The 22,614-nt window shown below is 42.7% G+C and overlaps 1 protein-coding gene and 3 non-coding genes across 4 annotated transcripts in view; all 4 read right to left on the bottom strand.

Annotated features, from left to right (window-relative positions):
- Nucleotides 1-22,316, bottom strand: part of NOP58 (NOP58 ribonucleoprotein) — a 35,150-nt gene extending 12,834 nt beyond the window's left edge. The window contains exons 1-12 of the mRNA XM_034785608.1: nt 22,111-22,316; nt 15,668-15,744; nt 13,245-13,297; nt 11,095-11,219; nt 9,987-10,123; nt 8,638-8,702; nt 6,261-6,395; nt 5,134-5,279; nt 4,018-4,144; nt 2,857-3,020; nt 1,962-2,096; nt 891-952 (exon numbers count right to left, since the gene is read on the bottom strand). Of these exons, the coding sequence (XP_034641499.1) occupies nt 891-952; nt 1,962-2,096; nt 2,857-3,020; nt 4,018-4,144; nt 5,134-5,279; nt 6,261-6,395; nt 8,638-8,702; nt 9,987-10,123; nt 11,095-11,219; nt 13,245-13,297; nt 15,668-15,744; nt 22,111-22,155 (1,271 nt within the window). The 5' untranslated portion in view covers nt 22,156-22,316. The remainder of the gene's footprint in view (nt 1-890; nt 953-1,961; nt 2,097-2,856; nt 3,021-4,017; nt 4,145-5,133; nt 5,280-6,260; nt 6,396-8,637; nt 8,703-9,986; nt 10,124-11,094; nt 11,220-13,244; nt 13,298-15,667; nt 15,745-22,110) is intronic.
- Nucleotides 3,748-3,833, bottom strand: LOC117885305. Its single transcript, XR_004647775.1, has one exon. It is a non-coding gene; the product is annotated as a small nucleolar RNA SNORD11 (small nucleolar RNA).
- Nucleotides 4,950-5,034, bottom strand: LOC117885307. Its single transcript, XR_004647777.1, has one exon. It is a non-coding gene; the product is annotated as a small nucleolar RNA SNORD11B (small nucleolar RNA).
- On the bottom strand, nt 12,879-12,967 carry LOC117885303. Its single transcript, XR_004647773.1, has one exon. It is a non-coding gene; the product is annotated as a small nucleolar RNA SNORD70 (small nucleolar RNA).
- Nucleotides 22,317-22,614: the final 298 nt, after the last annotated feature.

Here is a 22,614-nt window from a genome sequence, read left to right as displayed (position 1 = left end):
GAGAGCACCACCACAGTAATCCTCCTTTTGGTCATCACTGAAATACTATTGATGATCAAAGCTGCTACTTTCCTACCAGAAGTAGCCACCTTGTTGAAAACTCAGAAATATTGATTTCTACAGTTTATTTGTGGTAAAATGTACATCTCACCTTTTCTATTCCTGACTGCTAAACTGAGCCACACAGATCGGAAATTATCTTTAGTCCGCTCTCCTTTTAAGCCTAGAGTTCCATTTGTTAGTGCTGAAATGTTCTGCACACACGTGCAGCCGGGAAGTCAGGACTCCCCAAGTCAACAGGCTGAGGATATACAAGTATCAGACCACCTTCCTACTCTCCACCCTAAAAGCCACTGATGCTCCACCTGCTGCCATTTCAAAGCTTTTCTATACATAAAACCCCGCCATAAATCACGTCATGAAACCAATCTACATCACTGAACGTTTTTGAAGATTTCTCCTGGGAGTTTTGTGCGTGGCATTTTCTAGAATGAAATTGTCAAAGGAAATTTCTAGTGTGGCTTTCAAACGTGTTATGGGGGAAAAAAAGCTTACCTAAACCCTGTATTTCTAAAATTTTAAATAATTCTGACTAGCATGAAATAAAATAGCTAGTCATTGATCCTAAGAATACCCAATGTTCTCTCAGAGGATGTCTCAGCAACCCATTCTCAGAAAGTTAGGACAGTTACCCTAATCTACCTGTTTTACTCTGCCACAATTGTGTTAAATGAAATAAAAGTAGGTGGTACTTAGTAATGGGCATGTTGCCAGTATTTAAGTGCATGAAAAATGTTTCCTGGAACTGAAGTCAACAGAAATCAAAACCCAAGTCTCAGGGTGATAAAAATAAAGTTATACAGTGCCAAGCTGAACAGAAAACTACCCACCTCTTGTGCTGATATTTGTCTGCCCTGGCCAAGGCCTTTCCTGTGCCACTTATTCTTCTTATCTAGGACAAAAATTTAGATGTGAAAAACAAATTACTCATAACGGAAACAGTTTAGAACAAACTCCACAGCCCTTGAAAGGAATTAAAACTGCAAAGACAGGCATGCAATGCCTGGCAAAAAAGACACATGCTCTTAGCTGCCAGAGAAGTATAACTGAACAATATTTATTTTTTGGGGCAAACTCATGAGAGGGGTCTTAATCTGGATTTAGAAACGTAGATGTCAAGTGCACTGTATTTCTAACCCGTTTAAGGTTCCCTTTTTGTAATTTACAAGAAATGTCAATACTGAAGCTTGTGTAGTAGAATGTCTAAGCTTTAAAGGCTGCAGCCACTGGAGCTAAACAGGACCACGTACTTGGAGCAGGGTGGGTACTCCACCCAGAAGAGGGCAATGATACTGACACAAGTGCAACATATTATGTAGACAGATGCAATACTGGTGTGGGGAGGCAGGTGCTTAGTACTTGGTGATGGGAGAAGAATGGAGCACTTTGCATCCTCTTTGGCTGACAATGGCTCTCTGTTTACTGGCTCCAGAAGGAGCTCTTGTGGACTACATGTATCGTTGATCAAAGTGGGCAATATTAGAAGGGAAGAATCCTTAAAGCTCCAGGGAGCTTACTTCCCAGACACAGAAATGCCACAAAATATCAAGCAACCACAGCATCTATGTCAGTGGAACGTATGTCTGCATCTCACTCATGCTCCCAATCAGAATTGAGGTTTCACATTGACATCTAAATGTAGATATGGAATGAGGGAAAGCTAATGCAAGTGGTGGCCTATGAATGCAGGGATGGGCTCACCCTGAAGTCCCCCACTTTCTGTCCCAGTCTAGGCCAGGGAAAAGTATGGCAAGGGAAAGTACCACAATCTTATGCAGGGAAGAGGAGTTGGGAGAAGTGCCTTCTCAGAACCACACCCCTCACATAAAAGAAACAAAATGAAAGTCTCCTCTCTCCTGGATATCTTTAATTATCTTTTCAACACTGCATCCCAGGCTCACCCCTTTCTCTTCCAAGTGTCTCAGTCTAGTCTCTACTTTTAATCTGTTTTCAGCTCCCATTTCAGCACTGGAGTCTTCTCCAAGGGCATCATAACGAATAGTCAATGCAGTTTTGGCTGCTAGCATTCGAGAGATCTGGAAAAAGAGGTGAGAGTGTTAAATCCTAAGATGGGACACAAGGTAGTGATTCACTATGTACTCAGATCTGCAAATCATCTCAAAAAATAAGAGAATGAAATGACCCTTAGTAGTAGCACTTAGCCCTGAAAATAAGTAGTACATCCCATTCAGCCACTTCAGTGTTAAGATTTTTTGATATGGTAACTTTACTTCACCATCCACCCTTCTCACATCAGGCCAACTTGACATATACACTGGAAGCTATCTGCCTTTAAAAACCGATTGAAGAACTTTTTCCTCAATGTGAACACACGTTACAAAAAACACCTTTAAAATTCCTCATATCCTTTAAATATAAGTTGCTTGTTCCAATATGGAGTAGAAGCCTATGATTTCAAGGATTTCCTCCTCTGAAATTGAGGAAGCCTAATGTAATCTTCGTGTATTTTACTAACAGCAAAGAAATTTAACGCGTCTTAAGAAAGTTTGATACCCAGTGCTAATCAGATAATCCAGCAGGATTTTGTCACTCAAGTTATCACTCAGACTTTTGCACTGACAACTCTATTCCCTTTTTCTAATAGGAAAAAAAGTGACAGCTGACTGCAAGATCTGTGGTGTGGTGGTATTCTGCACACCATCACAAAAGAAAGTAGTATAGCAAGCAGTGGAAAAATCCCTATCAGGACTCTTAAAGTTATCCATCTAATCTCCACAGACATTCACCTGTATTGGAAAAAACTAATTAGCAAGATAAATCATTTCAGCAACTCACCTTTCCTTTGTTTTTTGCAGTAGTTTGTCCCACAAGGGAAGCATGATAAATCAGGCCAAACTTGGGTGTGTCCCGTTTAGTCTTCAGGGCTCTAAAAAGTGCTTTTTCAGCACCCAAAATCTGAACAGTGGAAGCTGGGTGTTTAGCCAGATTCAAAAGGGAACCTAGGGCAGAAAAAGTCACAGTATTATCAGCTTAATCAGAATATGAACAGCCTAAGGGTATGCCTATGCTCAAATAAAATACCAGTGGCTGGCCTGGGTAAGCTAACTTGGGCTGCTGGGCTACACAAACGCAGTACAGATGTTCGGGCTCGGGCTGGAACCTGGGCTCTGAAACCCCATGGGACCCAGCACCCAGGCTCCAGCCGAGCCCAAACATCTACACTGCAATTTTATAACCCAGCAGCCTGACCCCCACGAACTCAAGTCAGCTGACCCAGGCCAGCCACTGGTATTTTATTGCCGTGTGGACATACCTTTACAAGTCTGAGACCGTTACTAGGAAATGAGGGAAGGTAGGAGACAAGTTTCAAGCTTTGATGGTGGAGGATTTATAAGATGATTTACCTTAGTTTCGAGGGGGAGGGGAAGTGGTGTTGATCCTCTACTACTTAAGTAACAATGCTTAAGACCAATTCTGTATCTCCAGGTTTCATTTGGAAAGGAGGTGGGAAGACTGACTTGACACAAAACATCCCACTGGATTAATGGGTAGTGCTGACTGCACTCTGCAGTAAGAATGCTGACAGCACAATCTGTAGGCTGGCACTACACTTTGAGAAGGTGAGATAAACCTAACACTTTTCAAGTCAGTCTGACATCAACTTAAGCCCAACCTCCTAACAGATTAACTCAGATGTGACCAAACTGTTGGCAACAGGCTCAGAAAACGTCTCAGAAGAGGTAGTGACTTAAGTTGCCCTCATGTTCTGAAAAGAAGTCAGGCAAACTGAAAAATGAATCATCATCGACTACTTCTGTGCTCGTGCCAATATTCTGACATCACACTAGGTTCTTCTGGCTTTCAGCAAAATGTTTTACGTCAAGAGCTTAGCACAATTCTTTCAACTGACCAGGTCCTTAGGGAAAGCTGTTGATGAACTGATCTTGTGAAGCCAGTTCACATCTAACTTGCTATATACTGATCAAAGTGACCTACCTGCATGAGCAATAAGCCTCGCTCCAACTAATTCCCCGACCATAACAGTGAGGTTAGGTGCAATGGCCATCATTCTGTTCTTGAGATAGTCATACAGCTGCGTTCGATACTCTGAGATCTCAATCACCTGGCACAGACAGAGCGGAGGATCAGGTTAAAGCAATCTAACAGCTAACAACCAACTGCAAAAGCATTAATGTGTGTTTCAAGCACCAAGGATTGCAGTCAGGAGGCTGTTAGTGAATTTGTAATTGTATTACTGAATTATAACTGTATAATTCAAATGTATAATGTGAGTGAATTATAGCAGACTGAAATGTAACAGGGTGTGAAATCCTAACAGCCAAAAGTGAGGTTTACCTGAAAGCTTTATATGGGCAGCTTCATAGCAGATCCATAAGAATACAATGCATAGGATTTGTATTTCTCTTCACTATGCTACTACTAGCAGTAAAACCCCAATATGCCAAGTACAGCGAAGGACAATTACTGAGGCTATTTTCTGTAATACAAAACCTGGAACATTCCGTTTTAACACAAATATCTGTACCCATTCTCTTAAGACAGGATATTCTTTACTTCAAAGACTGTTAGACACAAAAAATTAAAGTGTATCAATGGTCAGTCAGCGTGATGCAGCAGACTGAGTTTGGGATTAAGAGCCAGGAACTCTCTACTGCTCATCCTACCACTGTCACTGAATGGGAGCAACATTAACGCTCTTGGCCTCAGTTTTCCATCTACAAAATGGGGCTAGCACTACACTTTTATAAAGCATTTTGAAACGGAGATGAAAGGGGCTATTTAAACGTAGAATTTACATAGCATACTTCTTTCTAAGGATCTCCAAGCACTTTTTAATTAATATATGTTAGCCTTCCTCTCACAATCATACCCAATAACCTCCATCTCCTCTCCATGTCAGCAATCCAAGATGGCATCAGATGAGGTAGTGACTGTGCGCCCTCATGTTTGTACATCAGGCGAGCAACAATACAGGAATCATCACTGCCATTAAGAAAGTGTGCTGGAGCAACCATAGGCAAACAGCTGTCTGCAGAAGCAGCAGCCCACATTGCTACACATCTTAAATTAAAGCTCTAAATGTATATATACCTGGTCACAGAGATGCAGTATATTGTTTGTGTCTTCTTCTGATACTTCTGTCCCCATGGAGATCTCTGCAGCAGCCTTCACATCCTCATCAATCTCCTCTGGCAGAACTTCCGAGAGGTCGGAGGTAGAAAAGTTTCTTCTGTCTCCTGCAGGTCAAGATTGAAGGTGGGGAGAAAAGGAGAAAGATGATCAAGTAAATCAAAAACAGAGAGAGTATAAAGAGGTAAGAGCCAACTGTGTCAACATGGAAACACCTACCCATTAGGGAGGAATAATCAATTGCACAAATACAAAAGAGAAAATGACTGCCTAGGAATAAGTACTGCAGAAAAGGATCTAGGGGGTTCTAGTGGATCACAAACAAAACATGAGACAACCATGTAATACTATTGCTAAAAAGCAAGCATCATTCTTAGATGTATTAGAAGGAGTGTTGTAAGCAAGGCAGGAGAAGTAATTCTTTCACTCTACTGATAAGGCCTCAACTGGAGTATTGTTTGTCCAGTTCTTTACTGAATTATGGTGCCAAGATGTGGACAAATTGGAGAAAGCCCAGAAGAGAGCAACAAAAATTAAAGAAAACATGACCTACAAGAAACAATTAAGTTCCTCTCTGAACTGCAAAGCTACCACATCACTGTACAAATCAATAGGGGAAAAAACATGCCTAGATGTTGAAATGCAGATGTCCACAAGATTACACCTATTGTTACTTCTGTTCCAAGGAGTAAATATAAGCCAGCTGTGGTCTCAGGGAACACCAAAAAACACTAAATGTTTCTCTCTATATATCAGTTTTAAGCAATAATTCCTAAACTGTGGTCTGTGGACTAACGGTGGTCTATAGAGCACTTGCTAGTGGTCCCGGGAGAGCTGGCCAGTGCTAGCTCTCCTTGTTTCCAACTGCTAGATTACAACAAACTATTGCCAAATTATATTACTTTCCTAACATCAATTTCCCACATAAGCATTTTCTAGAGTGTCACTGAGATGATACAGGATTGTGAACAGGTGAAATGGCCTGCACGTTAGTGAACAGCAGGAAATCTGGCCCACAATTCGTTACTGAGTTGCGATTGATACTAATACTCAACAGTCTCCCATGCATGCTCAAAATTGTTACTCACCAACTTTCCGCACACATTTACAGTATGTTAGGTTATCTGCGACGATTTTGCCTAGTTCAGGGAAGTGCCAGCCATACCATTCCCTACAGCGCATGATATAGTTATTCAGCTCTTTATCTAGGTCGTCAAGAAGGGCTGCAGACAGGACAGACATGTTAAAGAAAAAGTATAGTTTAAAGGGGAACATTTTAAAGTCAGATGTAATGAACACTGCAAAGGGAAATATCAAGGTATTTTTCCACAATGTTTCCTTTGCACAAATACAAACACCAATGTACTGTGACAAGGTTGGTCGTCATCTTATTTTAAAATCATTGAAGGATTTGTTTCAGTGAAGAAATGTACTTTGCAAACAAAATAGATCAAATTACACACTACGTTAAAAGAACATCAAGGTTGCATAGTCAAACACTCAAAAGTCAGGACATGCCAGAATGAAGGATGCTAATGCAACCCTGCATTTTCAGAGAGCTGTTTTATCTTCCACAGAAACAAGGCTCAGAAACTGAAAGTTACCTCTTAGCAATGCACAGTTTGATGAAAATCCTTCAAACCTTTTCCTCACTCAATGATTCCACTGTTAATTTTACTGGGCAACATACATGCTATGGATTTTCTGTACAAAGCCACTTTGGAACAGATTTTCTGAAAGTTTAACTGGTGCTAATGTGTTTCCCATAGGTAGCTACAATAGGGAATTTAGGGTTATGACTAACATTCTAGTCTTAACTCATCCCAATTCACCTAGGTTTTGCAGTGTTCGGGCAGTGAATAATCCCATATGAGCACAAGGATGAGTTTTGATTTTGAATTGTTTTTTTTTTTTGTTCATTTTGTCAAAACTCTGCTTTAAGCCAAACTTTTATCATCTCCACAATAACATAAAAGAGCCATTAGTTAACATGATGGTAAAGCCTGAGGTTTCATCACAGGGACCTGCCATTCAAATGATGGGCCTCTTTCACATGTCATACACTGAATGTATTGCATATGAACAGTTTCCTGCAACAGTGATGATTATAGGGAAACAAAAGCAGCAGTTTGGCTATCTGGGAGTTCCGAGTCATCCATTCCAGATGGTGGATGTGTGAATTGCTGGTGGGATTGTGTTTCAGGTGTAAATCTTAGCCCCCAATCCATTTTTTTTCTTTAAACAGGATGCAGATGTCAAAAGCCACCCTGTCCGACTATTTGATATTTAAGTTACAGTAGCACCCTGAGGCCCAGATCAGGATTGGGGCCTTGCTGTGTGAGGCACTGTACAACCAGACGTAGATACAAACAGTGTAGAGGTGATGCAGTATGTTAAAGTTACTACACATGCATAGTAAACTAAGTATGCCCACCTCCATATGAAATCTAAGTTACAATTTGTGTGTGAGTTAAGTGTCAAGAAACCACATAGCCCCCCCCCCCAAAATGCAATAATGAAAGAAACTGAAAAGATTTAGTTTCAGCCCAGAAAAATTCTTTTCAGCTGTAATTATCCTCTAAGCTTATTTAAAATATAAAAATACCTAGAACTAATGCAATGCGCTGTCTACTCCAGTGCTGCAGATATGAGCTATAAGCTTATTTCTATTACAGCAGGGTAGAACACCCACTGCACATACTGTTACAAAGCCCCAAGGTTACAAGCATTTTCTTGTAATGCAATACGGACATTCCCATCTGCTGTCTCAGCAGTAGTGATGAAATTGTGAATTCAATCATTATATTCAGCTCAACAAGATTCCATCAACGACAGATCATGGAATTTGCAGCACTGAACTATTCCATTCACCACTGCCTGAGACTGGGCAACTCCATTATAACATGCATTCTTCAAGGAAAAGGAAGGATTAGTCCAGATATTCTATTTTCCATTTGCCAAAGAAATTTTAGTCTGTTTCCCCTGAAAAAAGCCACGATGCAGAACGTGGTACTACCTTTTATAGTTATTTTCATGCATCTTTAAAACTGTTACTGCGTTGTGGTCTCAGTTCACTTCACACAAGCTACCACCACAAATGGCACCCACAGCAGAGGTACCAAGGACCAAATTCTTAGGGGAACAATTAACTTATCACTAGTCAGGGTGAGTCACACTAGAAATTGAAGCAATGGGAAGTTTGAACTGTCACTGCATCTGCTATAGTTGTTTTCTGGATAACTAGAGGTCTTCACCTTTTAATACCACCCTCTCCGACTATTTGATATGTAAATTACAGTAACACCTTTCATAGCAATAGTTTTTAAAATTTCTGCTGGATTGATTCAAACTGCCCTGTTATACTAAAACACTAGCAAAAATCTTGAAGAGGGCACATTTTAATAAGTGATAAAAGTTAGCTACCCCCAGCAGAATACTTAAAGATGAAATCCTGAATATACTTACAGATTGCTTGGACAATCATTGTATCTACTTTGTCTGGGCTGAATTTCAGCTTGTATCGGGAGAGGCTAAAAACAAAGATATCGTTATTAGCTGCACCCCTGGCATTCCACTGCAAAAAACATATATTCTCCACCTGTTTTATTTTGCATGAATGAGTCCAGCTGTAGGCTCATTCACACTTGTTTAATTTAAAGCCAAGGACTGGCCTCTGCTGGATGTAATGGGAAGTTTGGAGAAGCACTGCTGCTGGTTGGTCCCATAACAACTGCAGCACACACAGTACCCAGGATGATGGGCTGAACCAAGGCACCAGAAAGGAGAAGCATGGCTGGCTGACTGTCCCTCTGCATAGTCTACACGAACACAGTGGCAGGAAATTTGCTGTTCATTACTTTTTGCAAATTTCTTCACAAAAACAAATAGAGCAAGTATTGCCAGTTTTGCAGCGATTGGGATTGATCCACAGGAAACTGTGTCTATAAAGTAGTGAAACTCAGGAGTGTGACTGTAGATAAACTTCCCTCGTCCTTCTAACCTCATTTTAGCACAAGCCCAACATCTATATTTTTGAAATACATTCTAGGATCTTGCATCACACATTTGGATTATGCCAAAATAAAACTCTGCCTGTACATAGGGATTTGTATCTTCAAAAAGCTGCACAAACATTAATCCTCTCAATTACCCCAGCAAGGAAGGTAACAATCTCCCTTTTAGAAGAGTAAACAAGAAAGGCTCAGCAACTTGCCCAAGGCCATGCAGTGAGTTTCTCTCAGAGTCTGGATTGAAACTCAAGTTTCTAGCACCTAATTGTGTACTTGTCATGGCTGTGTGCAGAGCTACTGCTCTGCTTAAATCTACAGTCAAGAACTCTGCCTTTATTTAATGTTTATATTATGTGCCACTGCGATATGTACATGGAGATATAAATTACATATCCATGAAACACTAAGTCCAACTTTTACACTAAGCACTGAAGTATCAGATACCTCAGTGGTGATGAATTAATGTAAAATTCATTTTCGTACTGCCAATGACTGCATTTTAAAGATTCTATTCAATTATGTACATAATATACAAGAAAAAACTACTCAACTCAGGTTAACGCTACAGCAAATATTGAGAGATCTGACTTGAACCTGTGGTGCTAAACACAGTGAACCTTGTAAGAGCTTGCTTCTAGAGCAAGATTGACCAAAATTAATGTGCTTAGACTTTGGGCCTAATCCTGTATTCATTTCACCCCCCAGACTCCCTCTGATATCAAACGGAGTTTTGGGTGTCCAAGGATGCAGGAATGGAATAAAGCCGGTGGAAAGTACTGAACTACAGCTTCAATGGCAACTCACCTGTGTGCCAATCCTAAACACATAGCTGCCATTTCCCGCGATGGAAGGCCGGTGATAAGCCCCTCGATTTGAGAACGAATTCCTCTCATCAGTTCAGTAACCATTGGGCTATGAATACAACTTAAATTCAGCTTATCCTATAAAATTAAGGTGGATATTAGGTGTTAACCAAGTTAAATCAAATCCTCTTACAAATTCTCTTTCAATACTACTATCTTTATAGTTTTTCTCCTACTAAGGTATACCTGTTACCCATTTCTGCTAGGCAAAAAAAAGTCAGAAGCAATGACAACCTTCACGGGTAATAAACATCAGGATTTCTAGCACTGTAATCATCACACGTATTTTTCACTTTAACATCCTGGTATCAGGAGCAACAAGACTTGTAAGTAAGGCCCTGTGTACTCTGCACCTAAGATCTGGGGAAACACCAGGATTTTGTAATTGATTAGTTCTACACTGCACACTACTTTTTATGCAGATTTTTCTATCAACAACCCACAACTGTGCCATCGAACAGGTCACAATAGAAAGCGGAGGGTTTTGTAGCTGGCTCTGGTTCTAAGGAAGGAATGTGAGATGGTTTGGGGTTTTGACATCTCGGAGACAAATGAGGATTTTAGAATATAAATCTAATGTCTCTCCTCTATACTTCCCCCCTTTCAGAATACAAGGAGAATACAGGCACATATTTGGGGGCTGTGGGGAATGTGAACTCCCAGCTACCCTTATAATAAGCAGCTGCCTCACTTGCCAAAGCAACCAACAGGGAATAAGCACATCAACTGGATGTTTCTATAAATAAGATCAGTAGGGCAACAATTTATATTTATGCTGTCTGCTTTCACAGTTGATACCCCACTGAGACAATAAGAAGTGTGCACACCTGAGTGCAGTTTCAGGATGTCCAGTTGCAGAGCAGACAACATCCTATCAACTTATATTCATCTGAAAGTTTCTCTTTCCAGCTCAGAACTAGAAACTTTTTTCTAATGAAAGCTCATAATCTGCAGCACAATCCATGGCTACAGGACCACAAAATATGGAGGCCCCTCTTCATAACATCTCAGCAGAATAAAAACAAATTAGAGAAGCAGTCAGTTTTCACCTTTATGACACCACCGAGTTTGGCATCTGCTATGGCCAACTGTTCATGGGCGTCTTTGGCCACTATCTTCTTTAGAATTTTCTTCAAGTTCTTGCTGAGCTTGCCCTCTACCAGAGCTGTGCATGCTGTAGAGGGAAGAAGAGAACGAAGCTGCGGCTAAATAAATAAACAAATAAACCAACCAACCTTTCTAAAATCTAACAGGTACTAAAAATACCATGTCCAACTTGATACACAAGGCTGTACACTTACATTCACACCTCTGCAAGCTACTATACTAACCAAAATTGCAGTTGAAATTTTTTGATCTTGCAGTCATTTAAACAAAGGTCATAAAATGTTAGCACATTTGCTGTTCTTAATTTGAGAATATTTCTCCTCTAATTTTTCCCTCCTCCCTATATATGGAAAATCACCAAGATTGACTCCTAGCTCTGCCAACTTTGTTAAAGATAACAGTCCACCAACTTTAGAGATGTACTGAACATCCCCAGAAGCGACTAAGAAGATTTAGCATATAACTGAGTTACCCAATGCCCAATTGACTTTTCAGACCTCATGAAGTCATACATCACCAGCTCCCACCACAGGCAATAGTCCAGTATATACTCTCTGATGAGGATGTTGCAATATCCATGAAAGCGCACTGAAGCATGAAGCCAATTTGTGCGGATGGCAGAAGTCAGATACAGCCCTTTTTAAGGTATGTGATGTGGATTTGAGGAGTTTTAAAAGAATCTTTATTTTGAAGTATAAATAAATCTGTAAAAGCTTCACAAACCCACAGGACATATTTTAAGAGGTCACTTATGCAACTCCCTTGACAAGTTATCTTCATGCTCCATTGACCTTCTGGGATTGGTACGACATTTCCAGCCTAGCGTGTGAAGCAGAACCCAGTGACCCATTATTTCAAAAAAACTTGAAAGAAAGAAAGAAAGAAAGAAAGAAATAGAAGAACAAAGTAACTGCTGTGATAAATGCCCTCTCACCCTTGCTATTTGGGACATTAGCTATGTAACCTTAAATCTGACAGATAGTTCTTAAACCATTTGATATTTAAATAATGCTTAGCTACATATTTATCACTGATCTTCAAAACAATTTACAAATCCATCCTAGCAATAATCATGTGACCTGGGTAGTTTAAGTATCCCTGATTCCACAGATTCCTCAACTGAGGCAGAGAAACTGGGTGATTTGCCCAAGTCACAGAGCTTCTTCTGTATCACAGTAACAGTTAGAACCCAGGAATTCCTGGCACCCAGTGCTATAACAAGGCCACACTCATTCTAGATAGTGTGCACAAATGTAGGTGGAGAAAAAACAGTAATTTCAATCTCAGTTATGATTTCATTCCATCCCATGTTTAAAGGTGGTCTCCTTTCCTGTACTTTCCTTGTTTTGTTTTTGTACTTGTGATCCTAACAACTCTAATGTAGCGAGACTCATTGTTTGGCCAAAATACTACATTTGACATTTATCAACTGATTTTACTGTTACGGAGACACAAAAAACACTCCTTTCAAGAACATGAGTCAGGCCACCCCTAAATAACTATTAGCCTATATTCTTTTATCACTTCAGTTCAGATTATTCAGAGCCTATAATGCTTTTGTGCTTAATTCCTAAGAATCACTCAAGTGGCAGGTTTTGCATGTGATTGCAAATTCAGGAATTCATGATCTTAGAAAAATAGGCATTTATCAAATACACAAACATATCCATCATACATCTCCATGAAGTGCAGAGTAAACAGCCCTAATGTAGGTTTTACTAGCATTTTATCTGTTGTCTCAGTGGTAGTGACGAAATGTTGAATCAAATCATTAGAATTCAGTACCAACACCAATGCATCATTGACAACAGGGTTCTATTCACTACTGATTTGTGCACTCATGACCATAAACACAGGAGCAAATAACTAGATTTCAATATTATTATCTAGTGTCCAGAGGCACGGCAGCTGCCCGAGAAAACAAATACTTATGATTTTGTTCTGAAGCACCTGTAATCTAAAAGATAAACAATGAAGAAATAATAAGAGAGTGAGAGGAGTGTATGGGGCATATAATGAAAGTATGTGACTGGTTCTTTTCAGAAAGAACCAAGCTGCAAAGTTCAGAGTTAACTTTCTCATCTTTACTTACCAGCAAGGGCTTCTGTTGTGTCCTGAAACTTTTCAAAGTGTTTCAACTTCACTCTAGGGGAAAGGAAATTTATTTTTATATTCAAGTTTACAATAGAGTAGCCCTGTCCTTCCCTCTTCCTTTATGATGCATAGCATCTGTCTTAACTTCCCAAACTCCCATCATAAATATCAGGTCCCTACTTCCCTAGAACATCACAGGAGGCTGAAGTTTGATTTTCAGATCTCCCAACCTCCAAATGAAGGGAAAGGGAGTTCGAGTCTTGGAACTGTAGATCAGCTTTCAGACCCCTGTTATTTCATCACCCAAGTCCCCCAAAGATCTTGCTAGAGATCTCCAAAGAGGTGAGAAATCAAGATCTAATATTTCTAATGAAAAAATACATACAAAAAATTAAACATGAGACCATCTTTTTGTTTTGCAATTCATATTTAAAAGACACCAACTATTCAGATTTTAACACTACTCCTTTGATTAACTAGTAAAAGCAAGGAATATACTGCCTCTACTATAGCAGAGCACCAGCTTTACTAGAATTGAGGTTACGAAACTCTTTCTGTTTCCAGGTTGACTCTTCTAAGAGCTCTACAATTCAGTTACGTGGATTTCCTTGAAATGCACAGACTCTCATGGGGGCACAGGGTAGACATCCAAATTTGGGGTCATTTGACCAAGGGATTCCTGAGACACAGGCCCCCCAAAACAACTTTTCTTAAAGTTAACAGATTCTACTTTTTTTCTGTTTTGCTTTTGCATGGCACCCACTACCCCTTGGAGGAACAATATTGAAAACAGCGTATGAAAAAGTTTGGCTCTTCAGATAGGCACATTCCTAACACTCACGAAAGCCAAATGGATTATACTGTGCATGTGCAAACAATGCCCAAGAGGTGTAGTAGGTAGTGACGACTCAAAAACCTGTATGAGTCAAGGGGATGTATTATGGCCATCAAACCTGAGCAACACCCTGGCACCGTACGCTTTAATTCGGCCATTGGGGGGGGGGGGGGGGGGGGGAATGAAGGCATGTACCTACAATCTGTGTTTTTTGTTTTGTTTTTTATTTGGAGGAAACAATCTGAGTATAGCAGAAAATTCAAAAGGCTCTCAAACCATTTTTGAAAAGAAAACAAATTATACAAACGTTCGCTTGGATGGGGAATTAGGGGATAAGGGGTCTGGGACTGCAGAGAAGATAATGGGGCAGGAATAAATGGGTGGCAGAGCAAGTGGAAAGGATATGGGATGAGAACACAAGAGGGCCCCACATTTTCCCTTCCTAAGTGTGAGCCAGAATCCACGGTGTTTGACTCCTCCCTGCCTCTCCACACGAGCAGACATCTGGGGAAACCCTGCTCTTCTGGGTGAGAAACAGAACAGCCATGCTGGGAGCATGCACCAAGAATACACTGTTGAGGCCGAAAGGTAAGGGGTGGCGAACAGGCACACTAAATGCATATCACTGGCTCTGGAGAAAGGGTATGAGAACACCGACTGACATCCGCACGTGTATGGAAGGATTTTCTATTCCCCATCAGTTTACCAGGTCCAAGTAGCCTATGGACTGTTCCCAGCTACATCAGCTGCATCACCTCCTCAGGCCCAACTTCCTCCTCCTGGTGTAATCTTCCTCTCTGTTATCTAAAGAGTTGTGCTTGAGAAGCCATCGTGACCCAGGACAATTATCTCCAGACCTAGATTCTGACTCTAGTCCAATCCTGATTAATCTGTGTCAGAAAAAGCTGTATTATCTGTAACAGAAGCAAGGTCACCGATAAAGCTACCCTCTCTTAACTTACTAAATTGCACTTGCGTCATCTCCAACAGCAGCTCAAGGCTTATGCTGCAAGGCTGAGTGTAACAAACATCTTTTCAGAAACACTGGAATTTCATAACTGGATCAGACCAAAGTCCATTCAGGCTAGTATCCTGTCTGACAGTGATCAGCATCAGACATTTCAGAGGAAGGTGTAAAAAGCCTGCAGTGGGCAGATGTAGGATACTCTGCCACAGCCACACCCACCCATGTTAGGTTTCACCCTCATCTCTAATACTGAGACTGGCTTAACCCCTGAAGACAGACGTTTAATATACCTGCCAAAAGTTTGTCAAACTCAGGATATTCTTTATATTCATATAAATATCCAATCCCTTTTAGAACGTTAAGGTTTCAGCTTCAACGCCTTCATGTGGCAGTGAGTTTCACAGTTTAATTACACACAGTGGGGAAAAGCATTGCCTTTTATCAGTTCTGAATTTCTCACTTTTTAATTCCACTGATCTCCCCTTGTTCTTGGGTCAGATCGTTCTTCTAATATTTAAGAGCTGTGAACTATACTGAAAAACAACACAGGGCCTTGCTCCTTGATCTGAACATGCAGTTATCTTCCAAAGCCAGGTTGCCAGCCCCTCAAACTGCTTACATTTTATTTGCCTTTTCAGGTGTTTCAAATTCTCTCCATAAACTGTCAACTTCCTGGAGTTTCTTCTCATCCAGGACCTGTGGATAAAAAACAGAATCATTAAACCAATGTTTAAAGATGTTTGGGATCATTGTTTGGTATAGAAACCGTGACCCCACTTTTTATGGTGCATCCTGCCTGAAAGCTGATGTTAGTTGAGTCAATGGGCTAGCTCTTAGCCATCCAGTCTCTGACCACTACTTACCATTTTCTCTCCAGTTCTGCCCCACCAATATTTAACCATGTTAACAGCGTTTTACTTTCAGCAGGAACACAGCTACTGTATTGTTTTTCGCCCCCCAATAAAGGCAGGCCCTCTCTGAACATCTGCATTCTCTCTCTCTTTTTTTAAGAACCAGGCTTATGGGAAAATAAATACAAAACAAGTCACCTTCATAGAGAGCCTCAAGGTCCTTGAGGAAGAAAGAGGCTACTTCTAAAACAGAGCTCCCCCTCTTTACAGTACAATGCAGCCATACCAATACAACCTCAAGAGTAAATTGATTAACAGACTGATATTTCAGCTTGCTGTCCAAAAAAAGAAATCCTTTAGGAAGCAGAGGTGGGTTGAGATCACAGTTATACTAACTACTCCACCGTATTCTGCGTTCACTTAATTTGCAGTGCACTAAGGCCTGGTCTACATTACAATGTTTCTCCTGCCAATGTAACTCGCCCACTACCCTGACCTAATAACTCCATTTCCACGAGAGGCATAGCACTTAGGTCAATGTAGTTAGGGAGATGCAGTGTCCATGTAGACACTGTATTACTTACATTGCCTGTTGGCTGTTAGCCCCACGCCAGGCTCAAAGCTGGAACCACCCCACCTCTCACCCCAGGGCTGACAGTGCTGGGCTCATGGCTGAAGCCCCGCTGTCGGAGGGCTCCAGCGATGAGCCTGTCAGCCCTGGGGAAAGGGGGATCCAGCAGCGAGCCCCGTGCAGGCCTGATAGCTCAGGCTGTCAACCCCCCACACTGCCCCCTTAAATTGGGACAAGGACTCGGGGTGAGGACATGCACCCCGACAGGAGGGCAGTGTGGATATGAAAAACTGCAGCAATTAATGTGGTGGCTGTACGTTGACCTAATTTAGGTCAACAATTTTGTAGTGTAGACAAGGCCTAAGAATTCTTAGTAAAATGCAGACGGACACAGAGCCAGCAGAAGATCCCCGGGCACGGGATGGGCAGCCAAGACCCCGGGCAGACAGCTGGGAGTGGATCCCTGGGTGTGGGGCTGGCAGATGGGACCAGGAGCGGAGCTGGGTGGCGCTCCCTCCATCCCTGTCATCCATGGGGGCTGGTCCAGGTCCCAGCCACGCCCCCCCCATGTTACTCTGCACCCTCCTAGGGAGGCGTACCCCACAGGTTGAAATCCTCTATTGAATTCCCCAATTCCAATTCCTCCTCCTTATTCAGAACTGAACATTTAAACCAGTGGTTGTCAACGTTTTTTCATTTACGGATGCCTAAAACATGTCAAATGGAGGTGCAGACCCCTTTGGAAATTCAGACTATGGTCCACAGACGCCTGCCATAGAAGGCTTAGGCTGAAAACTGACTAATCAAAATTCAACTATAAATGTTGCAAGTGCTCGGCAAGGCATTTGACACAGTGTGAGAAAGAGCGCTAAAGTGTGGGTTTCTATGGTGGTGGTAACACTTCTGGAGTATTCACATACATTTGACTGATGAGAGCACCAGAATGCCTTTTCTGGGATCTGAAATCTGAAAAAGTGCCACCATGGCTTAACAACGAAGTAAAAGAAGCAGTCAGAGGCAAAAAGGCATCTTTTAAAAAGTATAAGTTAAATCCTAATGAGGGTAATAGAAAGGAGCATAAACTCTGGCAAATGAAATGTAAAAATATAATTAGGAAGGCCAAAAAAGAATTTGAAGAACAGCTAGCCAAAAAATTCAAAAAGTAATAGCAACGTTTTTTTTAAGTACATCAGAAGCAGGAAGCCTGTTAAACAACCAGTGGGGCCACGGGATGATTGAGAAGCTAAAGGAGCTCTCAAGGACGATAAGGCCATTGCGGAGAAACTAACTTAATTCTTTGCATCGGTCTTCACGGCTGAGGATGTGAGGGAGATTCTCAAACCTGAGCCAGTCTTTTTAGGTGACAAATCTGAGGAACTTTCACAGACTGAGGTATCATTAGAGGAGGTTTTGGAACAAACTGATAAACTAAACAGTAATAAGTCACCAGGATCAAAGGAACTCAAATGTGAAATTGCAGAACTACTAAATGTCGTCTGTAACCTATAATTTAAATCAGCTTCTGTACCAAATGACTAGAGGATAACTAATGTGGGGCCAATTTTTAAAAAGGGCGCCAGAGGTGATCCCAGCAATTACAGGCCAGTGAGCCTGACTTCAGTACTGGGCAAACTGGTTGAAACAATAGTAAAGAACAGAATTATAAGACACATAGATGAACATAATTTGTTGGGGAAGAGTCAACATGGTTTTTGTAAAGGGAAATCATGCCTCACCAATTTCCTAGAATTCTCTGAGGGGGTCAAAACCGGGTGACTGGGCAACAAAATGGCACATGAGATTCAATGTTGATAAATGCAAAGTAATGCACATTGGAAAACATAATCCCAACTATACATATAAAATGATGGGGTCTTAATTGGCTGTTACCACTGAAGAAAGATCTTGGAGTCATTGTGGATAGTTCTCTGAAAATATCCACCCAATGTGCAGCGCGGCAGTCAAAAAAGCGAATGGAACGCTGGGAATTATTCAGACAGGGATAGATAATACGACAGAAAATATCATATTGTCTCTATATAAATCCATGGTATGCCCACACCTTGAATACTGTGCGCAGATGTGGTTGACCCATCTCAAGAAAGATATATTGGAATCGGAAAAGAGTCAGAAAATGGCAACAAAAATGATTAGGGGTATGGAACGGCTGCAATATGAGGAGAGATTAATAAGACTGACTTTTCAGCGTGGAAAAGAGACAACTAAGAATGGATATGATAGAGGTCTATAAAATCGTGACTGGTGTGGAGAAAGTAAATAAGGAAATGTTATTTATTCCTTCTCATAACACAAGAACATGGGGTAACCAAATGAAACTAATAGGCAGCAGGTTTAAAACAAACTGAAGTAATTTTTTCACACAACGCACAGTCAACCTGTGGAACTCTTTGCCAGAGGATGTTGTGAAGGCCAAGACTATAACAGGGTTCAAAAAAGAACTAGATAAATTATTGGAGGATAGGTCCATCAATGGCTATTAGCCATGATGGACAGGGATGGTGGCCCTAGCTTCTGTATACCAGAAGCTGGGAATGGGTGATGATTACCTGTTCTGTTCATTCCCTCTGAGGCCTGACACTGGTCACTGTCAGAAGACAGGATACTGGGCTAGATGGACCTTTGGTCTGACCCAGTATGGTCATTCTTATGAAACTTCATTTTCATAGTAACCTATGGTTGACCCCTTATACATAGTCTGCAAACCCCCAGGGCTCCACGGACCAGAGGTTGAAAACCACTAATTTAAACGAAGCCCTGGCCCTGTGGAGTTCGGGATTTCTAGATCATTTTACAGGCAGACAATGTGGTCCTAGCAGCAATAGCACAATCAGGAACATCTAGAGAAGGAAGCAGCAGCTAAGTAGAGCAAATGGTAAAATCAGCTAAGAAGTTCTACTTCAGACTATTGCAATATGAATATCATAAAATAATTTAACATACCCTAGGGTGGGTATTTTTGGTTGAATCCTGCTGGTGGCATTTTCCAAAATTAATGGGGGGGAGGGATAGCTCAGTGGTTTGAGCACTGGCCTGCTAAACCCAGGGTGTGAGTTCAATCCTTGAGGGGGTCATTTAGGGATGGGGGGGGGGGGACAGTACTTGGTCCTGCTAGTGAAAGCAGGGGACTGGACTTGATGACCTTCAAGGTCCCTTCCAGTTCTATGAGATAGGTATATCTCCATATATTATTATTGTTGTTTATTTAATGCTGGGTGACTTCCCTCCTTTCATTAAAAATTTATTTTCTACACTCAGACTTTGTGCTTGTAAGAGGGGAAGTACTGCCTCTTAGAAGCATTCAAGGGATGGTGTGTAATTTTCCCATGTTACTGGTTTTGTGCTGTATTGTTGAAAGGGAACCCCTAGACATTAAACCAGGCCCTGGTTGCTGCTGACTCCACCTGGCACACAGGTTACAGAGTACACCAGTTCAGCAGCATGGCACATCAGCCTATCTATGATTATGTAATGATAGGGTTGTGTGTCCAGTGAAAGATGTGGGAACTGAATCTTTGCTTTTCAAGTATAGCGGATGAATTCTCCCAATTTCAGCCAGCATGCAAATACACGTGTACACCAGTCAGGCCAAGCATTTTACATAAACAATAACAGACAAAATTAAATTCAACACACCCTGTAAATGCAGTATTTAAAATATATTAATATCACTGCTGTTACGTGTGTCTCAGTCCTTTCACTTAGGAACTATAGGCATGATAGCAATTACAACAAATGCTAAAATAGAAATGCCAGAAATAGATGCAATGTGAGCATATTTAGAGGGAAATCATTGAGGACTAGTGAGGGGTAAACACCACAGTTTTTGCTGATACAGATTAACACGGCTACATGCTGAAACCTAACATTTACAATTACACTTAGTCAAACAGAATATTGTAAATCAGTGGCTCTCAAACTTTAGTACTGGTGACCCCTTTCACACAGCAAGCCTCTGAGTGCGACCCACCCTTAGAAATTGAAAACACTTTTTATATATTTAACACCATTATAAATGTTGGGGGCAAAGCAGGGTTTGGGGCAAAGGTTGACAGCTCGTGACCCCCCATGTAGTAACCTCACGGCCCCCTGAGGGGTCCCGACCCCATTTGAGAACCCCTGCTGTAAATCAAACCTCATACGTAAAGGGACCTCTGCAGGGTTAGGAATGAATTTATCTCTGCACTACACTGCATGATTGGTTAAGAACATTAGAACGGCCGTACCGGGTCAGATCAAAGGTCCATCTAGCCCAGTATCCTGTCTACCAACAGTGGCCAATGCCAGGTGCCCCAGAGGGAGCGGATGTAACAGGCAATGATCAAGTGATCTCTCTCCTGCCATCCATCTCCATCCTCTGGCAAACGGAGGCTAAGGACACCATTCCTTACCCATCCTGGCTAATAGCCATTAATGGACTTAACCTCCATGAATTTATCCAGTTCTCTTTTAAACGCTGTTATAGTCCTAGCCTTCACAACCTCCTCAGGTAAGGAGTTCCACAAGTTGACTGTGCGCTGCGTGAAGAAGAACTACCTTGTATTTGTTTTAAACCTGCTGCCTATTAATTTCATTTGGTGACTTCTAGTTCTTGTATTATGGGAATAAGTAAACAACTTTTCCTTATCCACTTTCTCCACATCACTCATGATTTTATATACCCCTATCATATCTCCCCTTAGTCTCCTCTTTTCCAAGCTGAAAAGTCCTAGCCTCTTTAATCTCTCCTCATATGGGACTCTTTCCAAACCCCTAATCATTTTAGTTGCCCTTCTCGGAACCTTTTCTAGTGCCAGTATATCTTTTTTGAGATGAGAAGACCACATCTGTACGCAGTATTTGAGAGGAGGACGTACCATCGATTTATATAAGGGCAATAATATATTCTCAGTCTTATTCTCTATCCCCTTTTTAATGATTCCTAACATCCTGTTTGCATAAATTAACGGAGGTATCCCATCTCCTAGAACTGGAAGGGACCTTGAAAGGTCATTGAGTCCAGCCCCGTGCCTTCACTAGCAGGACCAAGTACTGATTTTGCCACAGATCCCTAGGTGGCCCCTTCAAGGACTGAACTCACAACCCTGGGTTTAGCAGACCAATGCTCAAACCACAAAGCTATCCCTCCCCCCCCAAAGGGGGTACGTCCCTTTTACCCCACCAGACGGAGCCACCAATTGCCACTGCCATAGGCAAGGGTCAGAGCTATCCTCCAAGGAGCCACGCGAGGTAGACAACGATTTCGTGGCGCAGGGAGCGAGAGTAAATCCTCCCTTTCCTATGTTAACCTGCTCCCGCCGCCTGCGCACCTGGGGCAAGCCAGGGAGATGAGACTCCGTACCAGAGCCAGGCTAACTCCTGCCAGACCCCGCTCCCCAGCTCGGTACCGGCGCTAGGCTCGGGGCGCCAGGCCCAGCTCGCGAGGGGCCGGCCTGGGTAGGGCGACCAGCGGCTGACGGAGGCTGGGCTCTCGCCGCAGCCACGTGGGTGGGAGCCGGAGCCGGAGCCAGAGCCCGGGCACGGCGAGCGCTGCTGCTGCCGCGGAAGCGCCCGCGAGAGCTACGGGCCGCCCGGGGAACGGCGAGGCGGCGGCGCGCGGCCTATCCCTGCCCCGCGCCTCACCTTGAAGACGGCGTATCCGGCCGCGGTCTCGAATAGCACCAGCATGGCGGGCAGAGCTGCGGGACCGGGTCAGCGAGAATCGGTGACAACTGGGGCCGCAGCGCCGCCGGGGGAAGCGCGGCAGGACCCGGCCACGTGCGGGAAGAGGGCCCCAGCTCCCAGCGGCAAGACGCAGCGCACACGGCGAACCGGAAGTGAGGAGACCGGAAACTGTCCGGCCTCGCCAGAACGCGGGGGCGGAACTCAGCGGATGATGGGGCGGGGCTGCGAGGAGAGCGCGGGGGCGGGGCTGTGAGGAGAGCGCGGGGGGCCGGGCTCAGCGGATGATGGGGCGGGGCTGCGAGGAGAGCGCGGGGGGCCGGGCTCAGCTGATGACGGGGCGGGGCTGCGAGGAGAGGGCGGGGGGCCGGGCTCGGTGGATGACGGGGCGGGGCTGAGGGGATGGGGCGGGGCTGCGAGGAAAGGGGCGGGGGCCGGGCTCGGTGGATGACGGGGCGGGGCTGA

Source organism: Trachemys scripta, chromosome 11 (genome assembly GCF_013100865.1).
Source record: "Trachemys scripta elegans isolate TJP31775 chromosome 11, CAS_Tse_1.0, whole genome shotgun sequence".
In the NCBI taxonomy this organism is placed as follows: domain Eukaryota; kingdom Metazoa; phylum Chordata; order Testudines; family Emydidae; genus Trachemys; species Trachemys scripta.
The sequence above is the reverse complement of the archived record's forward strand: the minus strand, read 5'-3'. Positions and strand labels throughout refer to the sequence as shown.